General features: G+C 47.2%; 1 protein-coding gene across 2 annotated transcripts in view; it reads right to left on the reverse strand.

The window, feature by feature from the left end:
• Positions 1 to 14,708, reverse strand: part of acaca (acetyl-CoA carboxylase alpha) — a 363,222-nt gene that overhangs the window by 198,809 nt on the left and 149,705 nt on the right. For both annotated transcript variants that reach the window (XM_072469570.1, XM_072469569.1), the window contains exons 36-38: positions 12,790 to 13,005; positions 3,210 to 3,365; positions 1,532 to 1,735 (exon numbers count right to left, since the gene is read on the reverse strand). In XM_072469570.1, coding sequence (XP_072325671.1) covers positions 1,532 to 1,735; positions 3,210 to 3,365; positions 12,790 to 13,005 — 576 coding nt within the window. The remainder of the gene's footprint in view (positions 1 to 1,531; positions 1,736 to 3,209; positions 3,366 to 12,789; positions 13,006 to 14,708) is intronic.

The following is a 14,708-nucleotide window of genomic DNA, read 5'->3' on the forward strand; positions in this document are numbered from 1 at the left end:
TTTCTCTGACCTCTTTTGTCATTTACAATACATAATGGAAATGAAAGTTTGCCATGAAAAAAAGTCACTTCCACACAATTACAAGGGGGGGGGGGGGAAAAAACAAGTCGTGGCATTATTTACTGACAAGAAACGGCTTGCCTTGAAGCCATTGTGATATGAGATGTAATCAAGCTGTACAAAGAGCCACGGCAACTGTGGTTAAGAATAGCAGTACCACTAAGAGAACACAGAAGATTAAATCACTCCTTTTGCCCCCATCTCTCCCCCCCACCACTGCTGTGGCTGTTAGAAGTACTTCATTATCATAAACTCAATCAGAAGAATATTAAAGAAAAGGTCAGGTTGCAAATTACAAAAAGCAGAAATCAACCATTTTTTCCAAGCAACAGAATCTTTCAGTTCCTCAAATATTTATAATTAAAATGTTGGACACCAAGCTGGTTTGAGAAAAGTGAAACGTACATTTTTATACAAAGGAGATGACAATGACTCCATCAGTGGTTAGGGGCATTATCATAATACATTTTGCAATTGTAGGGTTAGGGCAGCATTGATTGATGTTTTGGTACATCGTATCAGGGAGCAGAAAGGCTCAGGATTAACCTGGTGGTCTTGCACCGCCCCCCCCCCCCCCCCCACCCCAGGAAGGCGAGCCAGAACGCCCGCACCCTGGGAAGACAGGCCAGACAACTCCCTCTCCCCTTTCACCCCCCCTCCCCCATGGCCAGGAAGACACAACACCAAGAGGTCAGTCTTGAAAGGGGCTCAGTTCTGGAGGGGACTCAGTCTTGGGGAGACAGGGAGGTCGGGTCCAGCCGGCAGGGCTCAGGTCAGACTAGGAAGGAGTCAGGTGTGGGGTTTGTGTGGTGGGTCCCCTGGGGGGTTGTTGTGTGTGGGGCTGGCCCCCAGCGCAATTATCCAGAGGACGTTAGCTCTTCTGGGCAATTTCTGGGTAAACCCTTGTGTAAACGTCAGAGAGGGATTCCCAGTAATTATAGGGGTGCCGCCTAAATGCGACGCTGGGGAACCCGGAAGTTATGGGCCAATATCTCCAGTAAATTAGCTGTTGCCACACTCCTACTGCCTGGGACCCAGGTGAGCACCCATCCCCTCCAGCTTGACGGTCAAGTGGAAGCCCTTTCCTTTTGGCAACCATGGCTCCATTAGCCTCCCAGGCTGCCACTTTGTGTGCAATCTTGGCTTATTGCGGAATTCAGCAGCCTTGCCTATATATAGTTCAATACAAGGGCTGCTTTCTTCCAATAACGTTTTGTGTTTACAATAGAGCTCCTCCTCAGGCAATCTCCAACCTAATTCTAGCCGACAGTCCCACCATAATTAGTAAATGACTCCAAGATCAGAAAATTCATCAAGAATTGTTGGACAGAAATCCTGCCAGAACAGAAATATATCATAATTCTGTAAAAGTGGTATATCTATTTTTCTTTACAGCATCTTTACAACAAACTTCAGAAAACAAAATTAACTTGATTAAATAATGGAAACATGACTCGTTAGCTGCTCCTACCTGTCCAGTTCCGGAATTAGTCACTTCCTTGTACAGGCTGATATCCAAATAATAACCAGACTCATTGGTCAGGAATAGCCTGATGGGAATAGCTTTTCCAGTAGGTGTCAGTCGAATATTTATTTTCAACTCCGCCTGAAGCACGCGCAGTTTCCAGAGACGACTGCCATATCGCATCACCATGCTGCGCACAGACTCTTCTATCTGGAGGAAAGATCAAAAACAGAGCACTCAGCACCTTTATCCATTGCAGGATTACTAAAAAAAAAATGAAAAAACCATGGTGCTAAAACGTTGAATAATCCCCAGTGCATGATAGAAACATACAAGCTGCAGTTCTGATGAAAAATCATCGGCCCAAAATATTAATTCTGTTTTTCCCTCCACATATGCTGCCTGGCCTGCTGAGTGTTTCCAACATTTTATGTTCTTATTGCATCAAACACTATTTTGTTCAGGTTCCACTCATGCCCTCTTTCAGAAATTACGTCAAGGTCTCCCCTTCTAATTTCCACTCTCCATATTCTGAAGTCATGGTTTTGCACCTGTGTAGCAATCCATGGTCCTAGCAGGCCAGCAGTTACCATGCCTTAATGACCATTACTAAACATGAGGCTGGGCCGCAAGTGTTGACAGGCTATTTGACTGAAGGGCCGAATCATGTCCTCACCAAACGCAGGCAACCTCTTGCAAGGAATGGGGTGGCTATGGATAGCAACAAGGTCCGGGACCTCTACTTAATGCGTCCATCTATCCCGTGTATGTTGGTGCAGCCAATCTGTTGCCTGGGTGAGGTCAGCTAACTGAGCAGACTGATCGAATTACACACAATCTGTTCTGCAGGGCATGGCACCACATCATATGGTGTGCTCACCACTGAATGCATCACATACAATATGATTATGATGTAGCAAACTTTGGGGATTATTCAATTTCAGGGTGACCACATACAGCCAGCTACAAGGTTACAATTTTGTAATCTAGGAACAGGCTAAATTGCAGCAAGCTCTTTAATCTATTGCAACAACAGCTTCGACCACTAAACTGAAAATTAGTTTAAAATATTCTTTAAATAGGTAAGATTCTACATCACATTATTGGTGACAGAACGGAACACAAATAGGAACAGATTCCCATGCGGCACTCATCCTTGACAATGCAATAGCATTACTGATATACTGGCAGCATTCACTGCCACCTGTGCCATTCCACGAGTTGTAGCGTCACTCAAGTTGATTAGACTTGACATGGCCACCAGTCGAGGTGGCTTACACCTTCATCGAGAGAGCAAAATTTTATGAATTGCATGAAATTGAGAAATGCAGGGCGGCACGGTGGCACAGTGGTTAGCACTGCTGCCTCACGGCACTGAGGACCAGGGTTTGATCCTGGCTCCGGGTCACTGTCCATGTGGAGTCGGCAAATTCTCCCAGTGTCTGCGTGGGACTCACCCCCACAATCCAAAAGATGTGCAGGGTAGGTGGATTGGCCACGCTAAATTGCCTCTTACTGAGAAACACATGGTTTTAACAGCAGGTTGGTTGCCCATGTCCCACTTGATTACGGCACAGCATGTATAGTAAACCAGTGCGCCAATGCGACATACCAAAATCACCACAGATTCCTATTGTCATTTACTGCTTCACTTTGTCAGGAAAATTTCAAAGACAGTGACTACCTTTGAAGGATCCATGATGACAGTGGGAACAAAGTTGAGGAAGATATGGTTGCAGTCTGTTCGAACATTAGTGTTGTTAAATGCTACTTCCAGCTCATCCATAGCCTCCAGCAGCAAACGTTCTCCCTCATTCTGCAGATATTCAAAGGAGGCTTCCTACAGACAAGATTAATAACAGTGTAATGTTTTTTGGATTCTTACTAAAATTAATTTATTTTTAAAAATTCAAAAACTATATCTTAATATATAAAATAGTCTGCAAGTATCTCACATAGGCAAGTTCAAACTACAGCAATCAACGACTCACTAGTAATCTATTCTTCCTCCACAGCATAAACAGACATGAAATTTATGGTCCTTTTACCCCCATCATGAAGGAGTTTCGTCAATGCCCTTGATGCCAAATCCCTTGGGTTCCTGCAGATGGCTAAAGTAAATGGCTTGCAGCTTCCGGTACATGTGTGTTGGACCTACTATTTTGACTTCAGATCGACAAACTTTGCAAACACAGATCATTAAAGATTAAGTTTGCAACGTTATGACTTCCGGTGGCGGCTATGAAGGAGAAAGTCACACATTTGGTAGCTCCCGCGCGGGTCGGACTTTTGGACCTTTCCCCCCGATTTTCTGCCGGACTTGAACTGCAAAACTGAAGACAGAGGCAATCGTGTACTGAATTCCCACATCGGTGCATGGAGAGAAGGACTAGAAGTGCTCGTAAAGGCAGAAACAGAAAGACAGAGAAGGTTTGGGCTGAAGCTGCAGCGGGAGACAGCATGGCAGAGGACTGGACCTCTGGTTTTTCGATCCAGCGGTCAACAGAACAGCTGATGCAAGTTATTCAGGAAGGCTTTGCTAAGCAAAAATGGGACTGCTTGGACCCGATAAAAGAGTCGATTGAGCGGCTAGAGCTTAGATTGGACGCCCCAGATTGGGCGATTCAGAAGGAGGAGGCGCTGGCTGAGCAGGAGGAACATCAAACTGCGATGAAGTTGGAGGTGGGGATGCTAAGAGACCAGCAGAAGAAGTTCCTGGAGAAGGTGGAGGATCTAGAGAATAGGTCCCGCCGGCAGAACTTGAGAATCGCTGGGCTCCCGGAGAGGTCCGAAGGAGCGGACGCTCGGGCAAACATCGCAGATATGTTTGAGAAGCTGGTGGGGGATGGGGCATTCTCCCGACCCTTGGAGGTGGACAGAGCTCACAGAGCACTCGTAAGGAAGCTGCAAATTGGGCCTCCCACCCCCCCCCAGGGCAATGGTGGTGAGAATCCACAAGTACTTGGATAAGGAGAGCATTCTACAGTGGGCCAAGCAGACACGGAGCTGTAAGCGGGTCTACCTGAGTGTGGAGGTGGCCAGAAGAAGAGCAGGCTTCAACCAGATTAGGACTATTGTATCCGGCCCGTCTCTGGGTCATGCACGAGGAACAGCACTTTTATTTCGAGTCGCCGTAGGACATGCTGGACTTTGTGAAAAGGAAAGGACTGCTGGTGGACTGAGAACTTTTGAACTTTGCTGCAACGTTCATGTTTTCTTTTCTTTTTGTTTCTCTGTTCTTTTAAAAAATAGTTTCTAGTTTTTCGTTTTGTGGAAGCTGTTTGTAATGCCTTTTGTATTGATTTGGGACCAGTGGCAGAGCTGAGTGAGTTAAAGTTTTCACTTGCACTGTTGGGGGATGGAGGTGTGATTGTTTAGATTTTGGTGTTTTTCAGTCGGGCAATTGTGTGGGGATTGTTTGATGTTGGAGTATGTTTGTATGAGTGGGGGGGAGGGAACAATAGGTGGGAGACTATCTGGCGCCAGGGATGGGGGCCACCAAGCTAGCTGGGCGGGCTAGCACACGGAAGTGCAGTGGGTGGGGTGCATGTGTTCGGTTTGTATAAGTGGGTTGGGTTACAGAGTACTGTTACTGGGGGGGGGGGGGGGGGGTGAATGTTCTGCTGACGAGGGAGGGACTTGGGCCAAGGGACAGAGAGGAGGTTGGGGGCGGAGGCTGCCTGGGGGCGGGCCGGTGGAGGCGCAGAGCATGGGCTGGAGGCGGCCCAAAAACAAAGAGGATGGCTGATCGGCAAATGGAGGGAGGGGGGGGGGGCAATGAGCCCCCCAACTAGGCTGATCACCTGGAATGTTCGAGGGTTAAATGGGCCGGTGAAGAGGGCACGTGTGTTTGCGCATCTTAGGGGACTGAAGGCAGACGTCGTAATGTTGCAGGAGACGCACCTTAGAGTAACTGACCAGATTAGATTGAGGAAAGTATGGGGCAGTCAGGTCTTTCACTCGGGACTGGATTCAAAGACTAGAGGGGTCGCGATCCTGATCAATAAGCGGGTGGTGTTGGAGGCGGGTAAATAGTTTCAGATGTGGAAGATCGGTACATTATAGTCAGTGGGAAACTGGAGGGGGTACAGGTGGTATTAGTAAATGTGTATGCGCCAAATTAGGATGATGTGGAGTTTATAAAGAGGTTGCTGGGGAAGATACCGGACCTGGACTCGCACAGGTTAGTCATGGGAGGGGACGTCAACATAGTTATTGAACCTGGCTTGGACAGGTCAAGCTCGAAAAATGGCAAAGGAACTAAAAGGGTTCATGGAGCAGATATGGGGGGTGGATCCATGGAGATTTGGGCAGCCGAGGGTGAAGGAGTTCTCCTTCTACTCACACGTGCATAAAGTGTACTCCCAGATCGATTTCTTCATTTTGAGCAGGGCCTTACTGGCAGGGGTGGTGGACAATGAGTCCTCGGCGATCACAATCTCAGACCATGCTCCGCACTGGGTTGACCTGCAGGTTAGTAAAGACAGTAACCAGCGCCCACACTGGAGGTAAGATGTGGGAATTTTGGCTGGCGAAGGGGTGTGCGAGCGGCTGAGGAAATGTATTCAGAAATACCTGCAGGTCAACGACACTGGGGTAATTTCAGCAGCCATGGTCTAGGAAGCACTGAAGGCGGTGGTCAGAGGGGAGCTGATCTAGATACGGGCCCATAAGGAGAAGGTGGACAGGGCAGAGACGGACCGACTGGTTAAGGAGATACTACAGATCGATAGGAGGTATGTGGAGACCCCAGAGGCAGGGCTTTTAAGGGAACGGCGGAGGCTACAGGCGGAGTTCGGCTTGTTAACCACAGGTTAAGGGCGGTGGAGCAGCTGAGAAAGGCGAGGGGGGCGGTCTATGAGTATGGAGAGAAGGCCAGCAGAATGCTTGCACAGCAGCTTAGAAAGAGGGAGGTAGCCAGGGAGATAGGGAAAGTAAATGACGGAGATGGGAACCTGGTTGGAGATTCAGCAGGGTGAGTAAGGCGTTTAGGGATTTATACAGTAGGCTGAATAGGCCGGAACCCCCTACGGGGCTGGAGGGGATGAATTTCCCAAAGGTGGACGCAGAGCTGGTAGAAGGGCTGGGGGCCATGATCGGGTTGGAAGAATAGTGGAGGGTCTGAAGGCCATGCAGGCGGGTAAAGCCCCGGGGCCGGGCGGGTACTCAGTGGAGTTTTATAAAAAGTTCTCTGGGGTATTGGGGCCAGTGTTGATGAGGATGTTCAATGAGGCAAGGGAAAGAGGGGTGCTGCCCCCGATGATGTCACGATTTCGCGGATTCTGAAGCGGGACAAGAACCCGGAGCTGTGTGGGTCCTACAGGCCGATATCCCTGTTGAATGTGGACGCAAAACTGCTGGCCAAAATTTTGTCCTCCAGGATTGAGGATTGTGTTCCGGACGTTATTGGGGAGGACCAGACGGGGTTTGTTAAGGGTAGGCAGTTGGTGGCCAATGTAAGAAGGTTGTTAAATGTGATCATGATGCCCCCGGAAGGTAGGGAGGTGGAGGTAGTGATCGCAATGGATGCAGAAAAGGCTTTTGATCGGGTAGAATGGGATTATCTGTGGGAGGTACTGGGACGGTTTGGATTTGGGCGGGGCTTTATTGTCTGGGTCAGGTTGCTGTATTAGGCTCCTGTGGCAAGTGTACGGACGAATAGGACAACATCGGACTATTTTAGACTGCACCGGGGGACAAGACAGGGATGCCCCTTCGCCCCACTGTTGTTCGCGCTAACTATAGAGCCGTTGGCAATTGCTCAGAGAGGCTCAAGGGTCTCAAAGCAGCTAGGCATTCAAGTGGCGTGGGAATGGGACCGGCTGAATAAATTAAATCTGGCCCGGCTAGTAGACCAAATGAAGGATGATTTACGGAGATGAGACGCGCTCCCGTTGTCATTAGCTGGGAGGGTGCAGCCGGTGAAGATGATGGTCCTCCTGAGATTCCTGTTCGAGTTTCAATGTCACCCCATCTTTATTCCGCGGTCCTTTTTTAAACGGGTCAACAAAGTTATCTCAGGCTTTGTTTGGACGGGCAAGACCCTGTGGGTAAGGAAGGTAATGCTTGAGCGGAATCGGGGAGAGGGCGGGCTGGCGCTGCCAAATTTTAGTAACTATTACTGGGCGGCGAATATAGCCATGATCAGAAAGTGGGTGGTGGGGGAGGGGTCAGCATGGGAGCGTATGGTGGCGGTTTCATTCAAGGGCACCAGCTTGGGGGCGTTGGTAACTGAGCCTCCACCGTTCCCGCCGGCACGGTACTCCACCAGCCCCGTGGTGGTGGCAGCCCTGAGAGTCTGGGGGCAATGGATGAGACATGTGGGAGCAGAGGGAGCATCGGTCTGGTCCCCAATCTGTAATAATCACCGGTTTGCCCCAGGAAGTATGGATGGGGGGTTCCGGATATGGCAGCGAGCAGGGATTGAGAGGATGGAGGATATGTTTATAGAGGGGAGCTTTCCGAGTATGAGGGTGCTGGAGGAGAAGTTTGGGTTGGCGAGGGGCAACAAATTCAGGTATCTGCAGGTGTGGGACTTCCTACGTAGACAGGTGTCAACCTTCCCGCTCCTACCGCTAAGGGGGATTCAGGACAGGGTAGTTTCCAGAAGGTGGGTAGGAAAAGGGAGCGTCTTGGACATTTACAAGGAACTTATGGGGTCAGAGGAGACGCAGACCGAGGAGCTGAAGCGCAAGTGGGAGGAGGAGTTGGGAGGAGAGATAGAGGATGGTCTATGGGTAGAGTCAACGCATCCACAACATGTGCCAGGCTCAGCCTGATACAATTTAAGGTCGTTCACCGGGCTCACATAAGTGGCCCGGATGAGCAGATTCTTTGAGGTGAAAGACAGGTGTGCAAAATGTGCAGGAGGACCAGCGAACCATGTCCACATGTTCTGGGCATGTCCGAAGCTTAGGGGATTTTGGCAGGGGTTTATAGATGTCATGTCCACAGTGTTAAAAACAAGGGTGGCGCTGAGTCCAGAGGTAGCGATTTTCAGGGTGTCGGAAGACCCCGGAATCCATGAGGAAAAAGTGGCCTTTCTGGCCTTTGCTTCCCTGGTAGCCTGGAGACTCAAAGCCCCCGAAGTCAGAGATCTGGCTATCAGACATGGCTAGCTTTCTCTGTTTGGAGAAAATCAAGTTCGCCTTGAGAGGGTCACTGTTAGGGTTTGCCCGGAACCGGCAACCATTCGTCGACTTCTTCGCGGAAAATTAATCGTCAGCAGAAGGCCGGGGGGGCGGGGGGGGGGGGGGGGTTAGTTTAGCTTAGAGTAGGGGGTTAATAAAGGTGGGACCTGTAAGGGGTGGAGAGGGCTTTTGCACTATGTTTATAGTTTCATGTACATTGTTTATTGTGTTGTTATAATACCAGAAAATAACTCAATAAAATGTTTATTAAAAAAAAGTTTGCAATGTTATTTCAAAATGTGAATACTAAAATAGAACTGTGAGAATTCTTTCCAGTAGCACGATAGCAACTTTTCAAAAGTCCTCACACCAAGTTCTAGCTGCTGCGGAACGTTGGTCAAAGAATTTATTTTGGTGTATTTGTGGTACTTCAACATGGTGGTCAACGGAATGGAGTAGCAGAAAACACTTTCAAATCACGAGCAGCACACGAAACATAGCTCCCCTCTCTCTAAAGATTTCCTACCTTTGCCAGGATCGATATTTGGGATGGAATGGCTAGCGACGTAATGTGATTAACCTGCGAATAGCATATACTAATGACACGGGTGGGTGGCTCTGTTAAATTCTACTCCCAGTCGGAGATTCGTGGAGCAGGAGAGCACTGAATAAAAGGGTTGGCAGGAAGTGGGAAGTCAAGTGCACAGAGGAGATCAAAAGGCACGTCCCACTGGGTATTTACCGGCAGCAGTGCTGGTGACTTGTCAAGCAGGCCGAGGATGTGTCGAGTTGTGTGTTAAGTCAGGCGGATGCAGGACAGAGGAAACAAAAATAGGCAGGTCCTCTTAGTGGTTTAGCAAATCTATCCAATGAGTAGTTGAGTCCAAGACTCGCTTCCCCGGCATGAGCTAAGCTCGCTCATCTAATCTGGAAGCGGGTACATCCAAGGGGCTGAATAAGGTTCAGGGTTGCCTCTCCTGATTATCATTCAGCTGCCACAAGAGGTATAAATGTGGATAGTGGAGTGGACAGTATCAAGTTTGGCTATGATGTCCTTGTGGTGAAATCTCCCAGTGATACTTGGTTTTGAGGCACACACTCAAACTAAGGTCCACTCAATTTAATGTGAGGACATAACTGGCATGTGCATAGAGAAAGCGCACTAAGGGATCAAATTCTTCAGAAAAGGAGCAGAGAAAACTGACATTAATAAAAAAGGATGTAGTCTCCAAGGAAAGCAGAAAATTAAAACAAAACCAATTCAATTAAAATCCATATGTTGGCCACAATCAAACAGAATTATATAAAAACAAGCAAGAACAGAATCAGCACAGAGCACTATTTTTCTCAATTAACTGTGAAAATAACTAAACCAGTTGCATATCGAAAAGCAAAACTAAGGTCACTTTTAATCATTGGCTATGTAAAAAAAAATTTAAATCAAGAGGCAGCAGCGCTTAAATTCAAGTTGTACATTTTGGAATCAAATTGCTTGAAGCATCACAGGACTTTAATTAATGTTACCTGCTCGCACAGTTTTATGCTTGTTCAACTTTTCTGGGAGATTTTTCAATTTATGAGAAAAATTATATTAAGTGAAATAGACCATCAAAAATGACATTAAAAGGCAGTAAAAAAATGTTTTAATGACTTGGGAGGTGCATTAGCATAGTAGAGTGATGCTCGATATTACAGAGCACAAAATAATTCATGATGGATTCCTATTGGAGAAGCACATTGGGTTTATTCGAAGCTTAAATGAGCAAAAATGCATTAAGGATTTGAGGCCCTTCCAGACTGAGTCACTGACGGACCATCACCCATGATCTCTCACCGTCCATGACCTGATGGCCAGGTACTCCACCGACCACGTCCACAACCCCACTTCCTTCTGTACCCATCCATGGCAAAATCGTTGCTCCAAGTTGCATACAACTTCAACTTTCAAACTCCTACCCACCTGGCATTTAGCTGACAATTTCATACAAGATCTCCCAGCCATTCCCTTTTGATATGCTCCCTTAAGTTCAGGGGATGCAGACCTGAGCTCATCTACCACATAAATGGCTTACACAGCCATCCCAGATCAGGCTAGCTGACATCCAATGTGGTTAGGCCTCAGGCGCCTATGCTAAAATCGCCCACTACTCAAGAAACCTCCTGGACAGTTTTGTTTTTTAATAAAACCACCAAAGGTCTCCTTAAATCCCTATCTCCTTCCACTTTCACTTCCGACGTGGATTTCATTGGCACTAAGATTGGGACTATCTACTCAGCTGTCACACATTTCTCCTGCTTTTCACCAAGCTAAATTACATCCTGATCCACATCTTCCAATTCTTCTACCTTCTCACTTTATGTTGCGTCTGACCTCATCTCGTCAACGAGACCCCCCTCCTGCACTTTGACCCCCATTCACACGGACATTGGCAACAGCGTCCTACCTCTTCCCGAAAAAACCTTTTGTTTCCTCTGTCTGTGCAAAATACTGCTCCCATTTCAAATTGTCTTTCATCTAGGTGCAGCACGGTGGCGCAGTGGTTAGCACTGCTGCCTCACAGCACCCAAGGTCCCAGATTCAATCCCAGCTCTGGGTCACTGTCCGTGTGGAGTTTGCACATTCTCCCCGTGCTTGCGTGGGTTCCGCCCCCACAACCCAAAGATAGTCGGTGGATTGACCACACTAAATTGCCCCTTAATTGGAAAAAATGAATAGGGCACTCTTTAAAAAAAAAAAAAAATATTTTTTTAATTGTCTTTCATCTACAAAATCCTTGAACGAGCTGTTAATTCCCTAATTCCCAAATCCCTGCCCATCTTTCTCAGTTTGAACCTTCCCAGTCAATTTTCCACCTCTGCCACAGCACTAAAATGGCCCCAACCAAAGTCAGAAACAGCATTTGAAGTTGGTGTATCATTCCTCTGTGGATTGTCCCCTGCATAACATTTGACACAGTTGACCATATTGTTCTCCACCAACAATTTTCCTCCTTTGCCAGCTCAGTGAATTACCCTCACTTTGTTCTACTCTTACCAATGAAATCTCAGTCAGAATATCTCCAGCAATGGCTCTCTCCCAGCCCTGCACCATCAATCCTCCTGTTCCCCCAGAAAATTGATTCTTGGCACTTTTACTTTATATACATGCTTCTCCTTGGTTAGAAATGCAGCCATCTTTCACATGAATGCCAACACCCACCATCCCCACCACCTCAGTCGACTTCTCCACTGCCTTTATACAGTCATACTGTTTTGTCTTATAGCCAGCCTTATACAAGCTATAATTTCATCCAGTTAAACATCTTGAATTCTGTACCTTTCCAATGATTCACCCTCCTTCCTGGCCTCTATATCAGACTGAATCACCCAGCATTCCAATTCGATCCTGCGTGGAGTTTTCAACCTTATATCCTCTCAGTCACCAAAACTGTCAGCTTTCATCTTCATAAAACATATTTAACATCCAACCCCACCTGAGCCCATCTGCTGCCGAAACCCTCATCCATCTCTCGTCATAGGTAGGGTGCTCTTTCCAAGAGCCAGTGCAGACTCGATGGGCCGAATGGCCTCCTTCTGCACTGTAAATTCTACGATAATTCTATGATCTACAGACCCGATACCCCAATGCTTTTCTGCATTGGCGACCCATACAGGTCTAAATATCAACTCTTCCAAATTTCTGCCATTTGTATCCTGTCCTATGCCAAAACACATTCACTCATCACCCTTTCTCTTGCTGATTCATACAGGGTCCCAATCTAACATATGCTTAAACTCTCATTCCCCTGGTTTAAAATGCTTCATATTTGCCTTTTTCGTCAATCTCCTCCACTCCAGAGATGTCACCTCAGCTGTTGCAGTTTCTCTTGACTCTGGCCTCCTGTGCATTGCTTCCTTCACCAACACCGGTGAAAGCCACGCTTTCAGCCAATCAGGTTCCATTCGCTTGAACTCCAACCCTCATCCCTTTCCAACCACTCCACCTCCTGCTTTAAACCTACCTTCTGGAGCGGGCTTTTTAATCACCTCTTCTTTAGTTTGGCATTAATTTTCTTTCTTACATTTGTGAGAAACATTTTCGGACATGTTTAATGGTGTTATATAAATGCAAGGGGTTCTTGTAGGCTGACCCACCTTGGTGACTAAGTCGGAGTGCCGAATAATGGCTCGCACAAAGAATCGATAGTCGGTCACCTCAATACCCGCTTCTACCTTCGCTCCGCCCAAATACAAGTGCATTTTATGATTGGCACATGGCATGGCGGTAAGATCAAAATTACGCATTCGATTTAGCTCCAGCTGGAAAGCCAGGGCAGGCTCCAGATGCCGGTAAATCCTGTCTTCCTGAAACTGGAAGAAAAAAAAATTAAGAGATTCATTAAAACAGAATAAATATAGCATTTTAATGCAGATTGCAGATACAACAAAGAAATGGAGAAAGCAAAAGAGGGGGGGGGGTGGCAGGAGAGACCAGGGTGAGGAATGAGTTGGGGTGGGCAGAATGGCAAAACAGGGGGAGGGATGGGCAAAAGGGCAAGGGCGAGAGAGGGAAGGCAAGAGAGCGCACAGGTCTTCACACCCAATTACCACAAAGTGGTACAACACGTTGCTTTAAGATTTTAAAATGTAGTGACAATACATTAGAATCCCTTTGCGGAAAGAGGATTCAGCAATAAATAGTGAGGTATTTCTTATGTCGGCAGGTGGAATGAGCGGTCAGAAAGACTTGTTGAAACCAGAACACTGAACACATGCACTGGTTTTCTGTAATTTGGATTGCAGGGCAGCAATGTCTAACTATGAGCTCAATCACCGTCTTTACCTGAATTAAACCAGTTCCTTTAACCAGAGGGCAGCACGGTAGCACAAGTGGATAGCACTGTGGCTTCACAGTGCCAGGGTCCCAGGTTCGATTCCCGGCTTGGGTCACTGTCTGTGCGGAGTCTGCACGTTCTCCCAGTGTCTGCGTGGGTTTCCTCCGGGTGCTCCGGTTTCCTCCCACAGTCCAAAGACGTGCAGGTTAGGTGGATTGGCTATGTTAAGTTGCCCTTAGTGTCCAAAAAGGTTAGGAGGGGTTATTGGGTTACGGGGACAGGGTGGAAGTGAGGGAAGTTGGTGCAGACTCGATGGGCCAAATGGCCTCCTTCTGCACTGTGTGTTCTATGTATGCCATCACACTGTAAAATTGGGGAATGGGCACATGGGTGTCATAGATTATCATAGAATTTACAGTGCAGGAGGCCATTCGGCCCATCGAGTCTGCACCGGCTCTTGGAAAGAGCACCCTACCCAAGGTCAACACCTCCACCCTATCCCCATAACCCAGTAACCCCACCCAACACTAAGGGCAATTTTGGACACTAAGGGCAATTCTTCCTGAACCAAATTACACAAGAAACAAATATAGATATTGCTTAACACACAGTAGGATTCTCGAAAAACGGCAGTCAAGTGGAGAATGGCCCTTTTCATCCGAGCGCCTTGCACAATCGGCTCTCCACTTCCAGTTATCCCCAACATATGATTAAGTGTTAATTATTGAAGGTTTTGATTCCGGGGTAAACAACAGTGCAGAAGCCATCTTCACACACAGCCCACCACCAGCTCTGTCCTGCTTTGCCTTCATTCTCCAGCCTCTTCAGTCGCCCCCTAACTAAATTCTGGGCTTGTTAAAGATGATGAGCCCAATTCTAAAAATTACTGTGCATCACTTGATGAAAAGGGGAAAGCCCAGCTATTGGTAAATTAAGATTTTCAGTCTATAACATCGAGTCTTAAAATACTGCCTGGAGCGTCAGCAAAACAGAAAAAGCAAACACAGGAAAATCACATATCCACAACAGGTTCTGCCTAATATTCCCTCTGTTTAAATGAAAGGAATAAAAATCACGTCACTTTGTTGCTGGCTATCCACTGGCTCCCAGTTTTCCACCTGACGATCAGTCTAAATAATAATGCATGCCCAGGTGGGAAAGACAAGGAGCTGACCCATTGTATCTTCAAACATTGCTGTTCTTCATCATTTCAAAACTCTCAAGCATTTTAAACTGAAT

The sequence above is a fragment of the Scyliorhinus torazame genome, chromosome 12, assembly GCF_047496885.1.
Source record: "Scyliorhinus torazame isolate Kashiwa2021f chromosome 12, sScyTor2.1, whole genome shotgun sequence".
Lineage (NCBI taxonomy): Eukaryota > Metazoa > Chordata > Chondrichthyes > Carcharhiniformes > Scyliorhinidae > Scyliorhinus > Scyliorhinus torazame.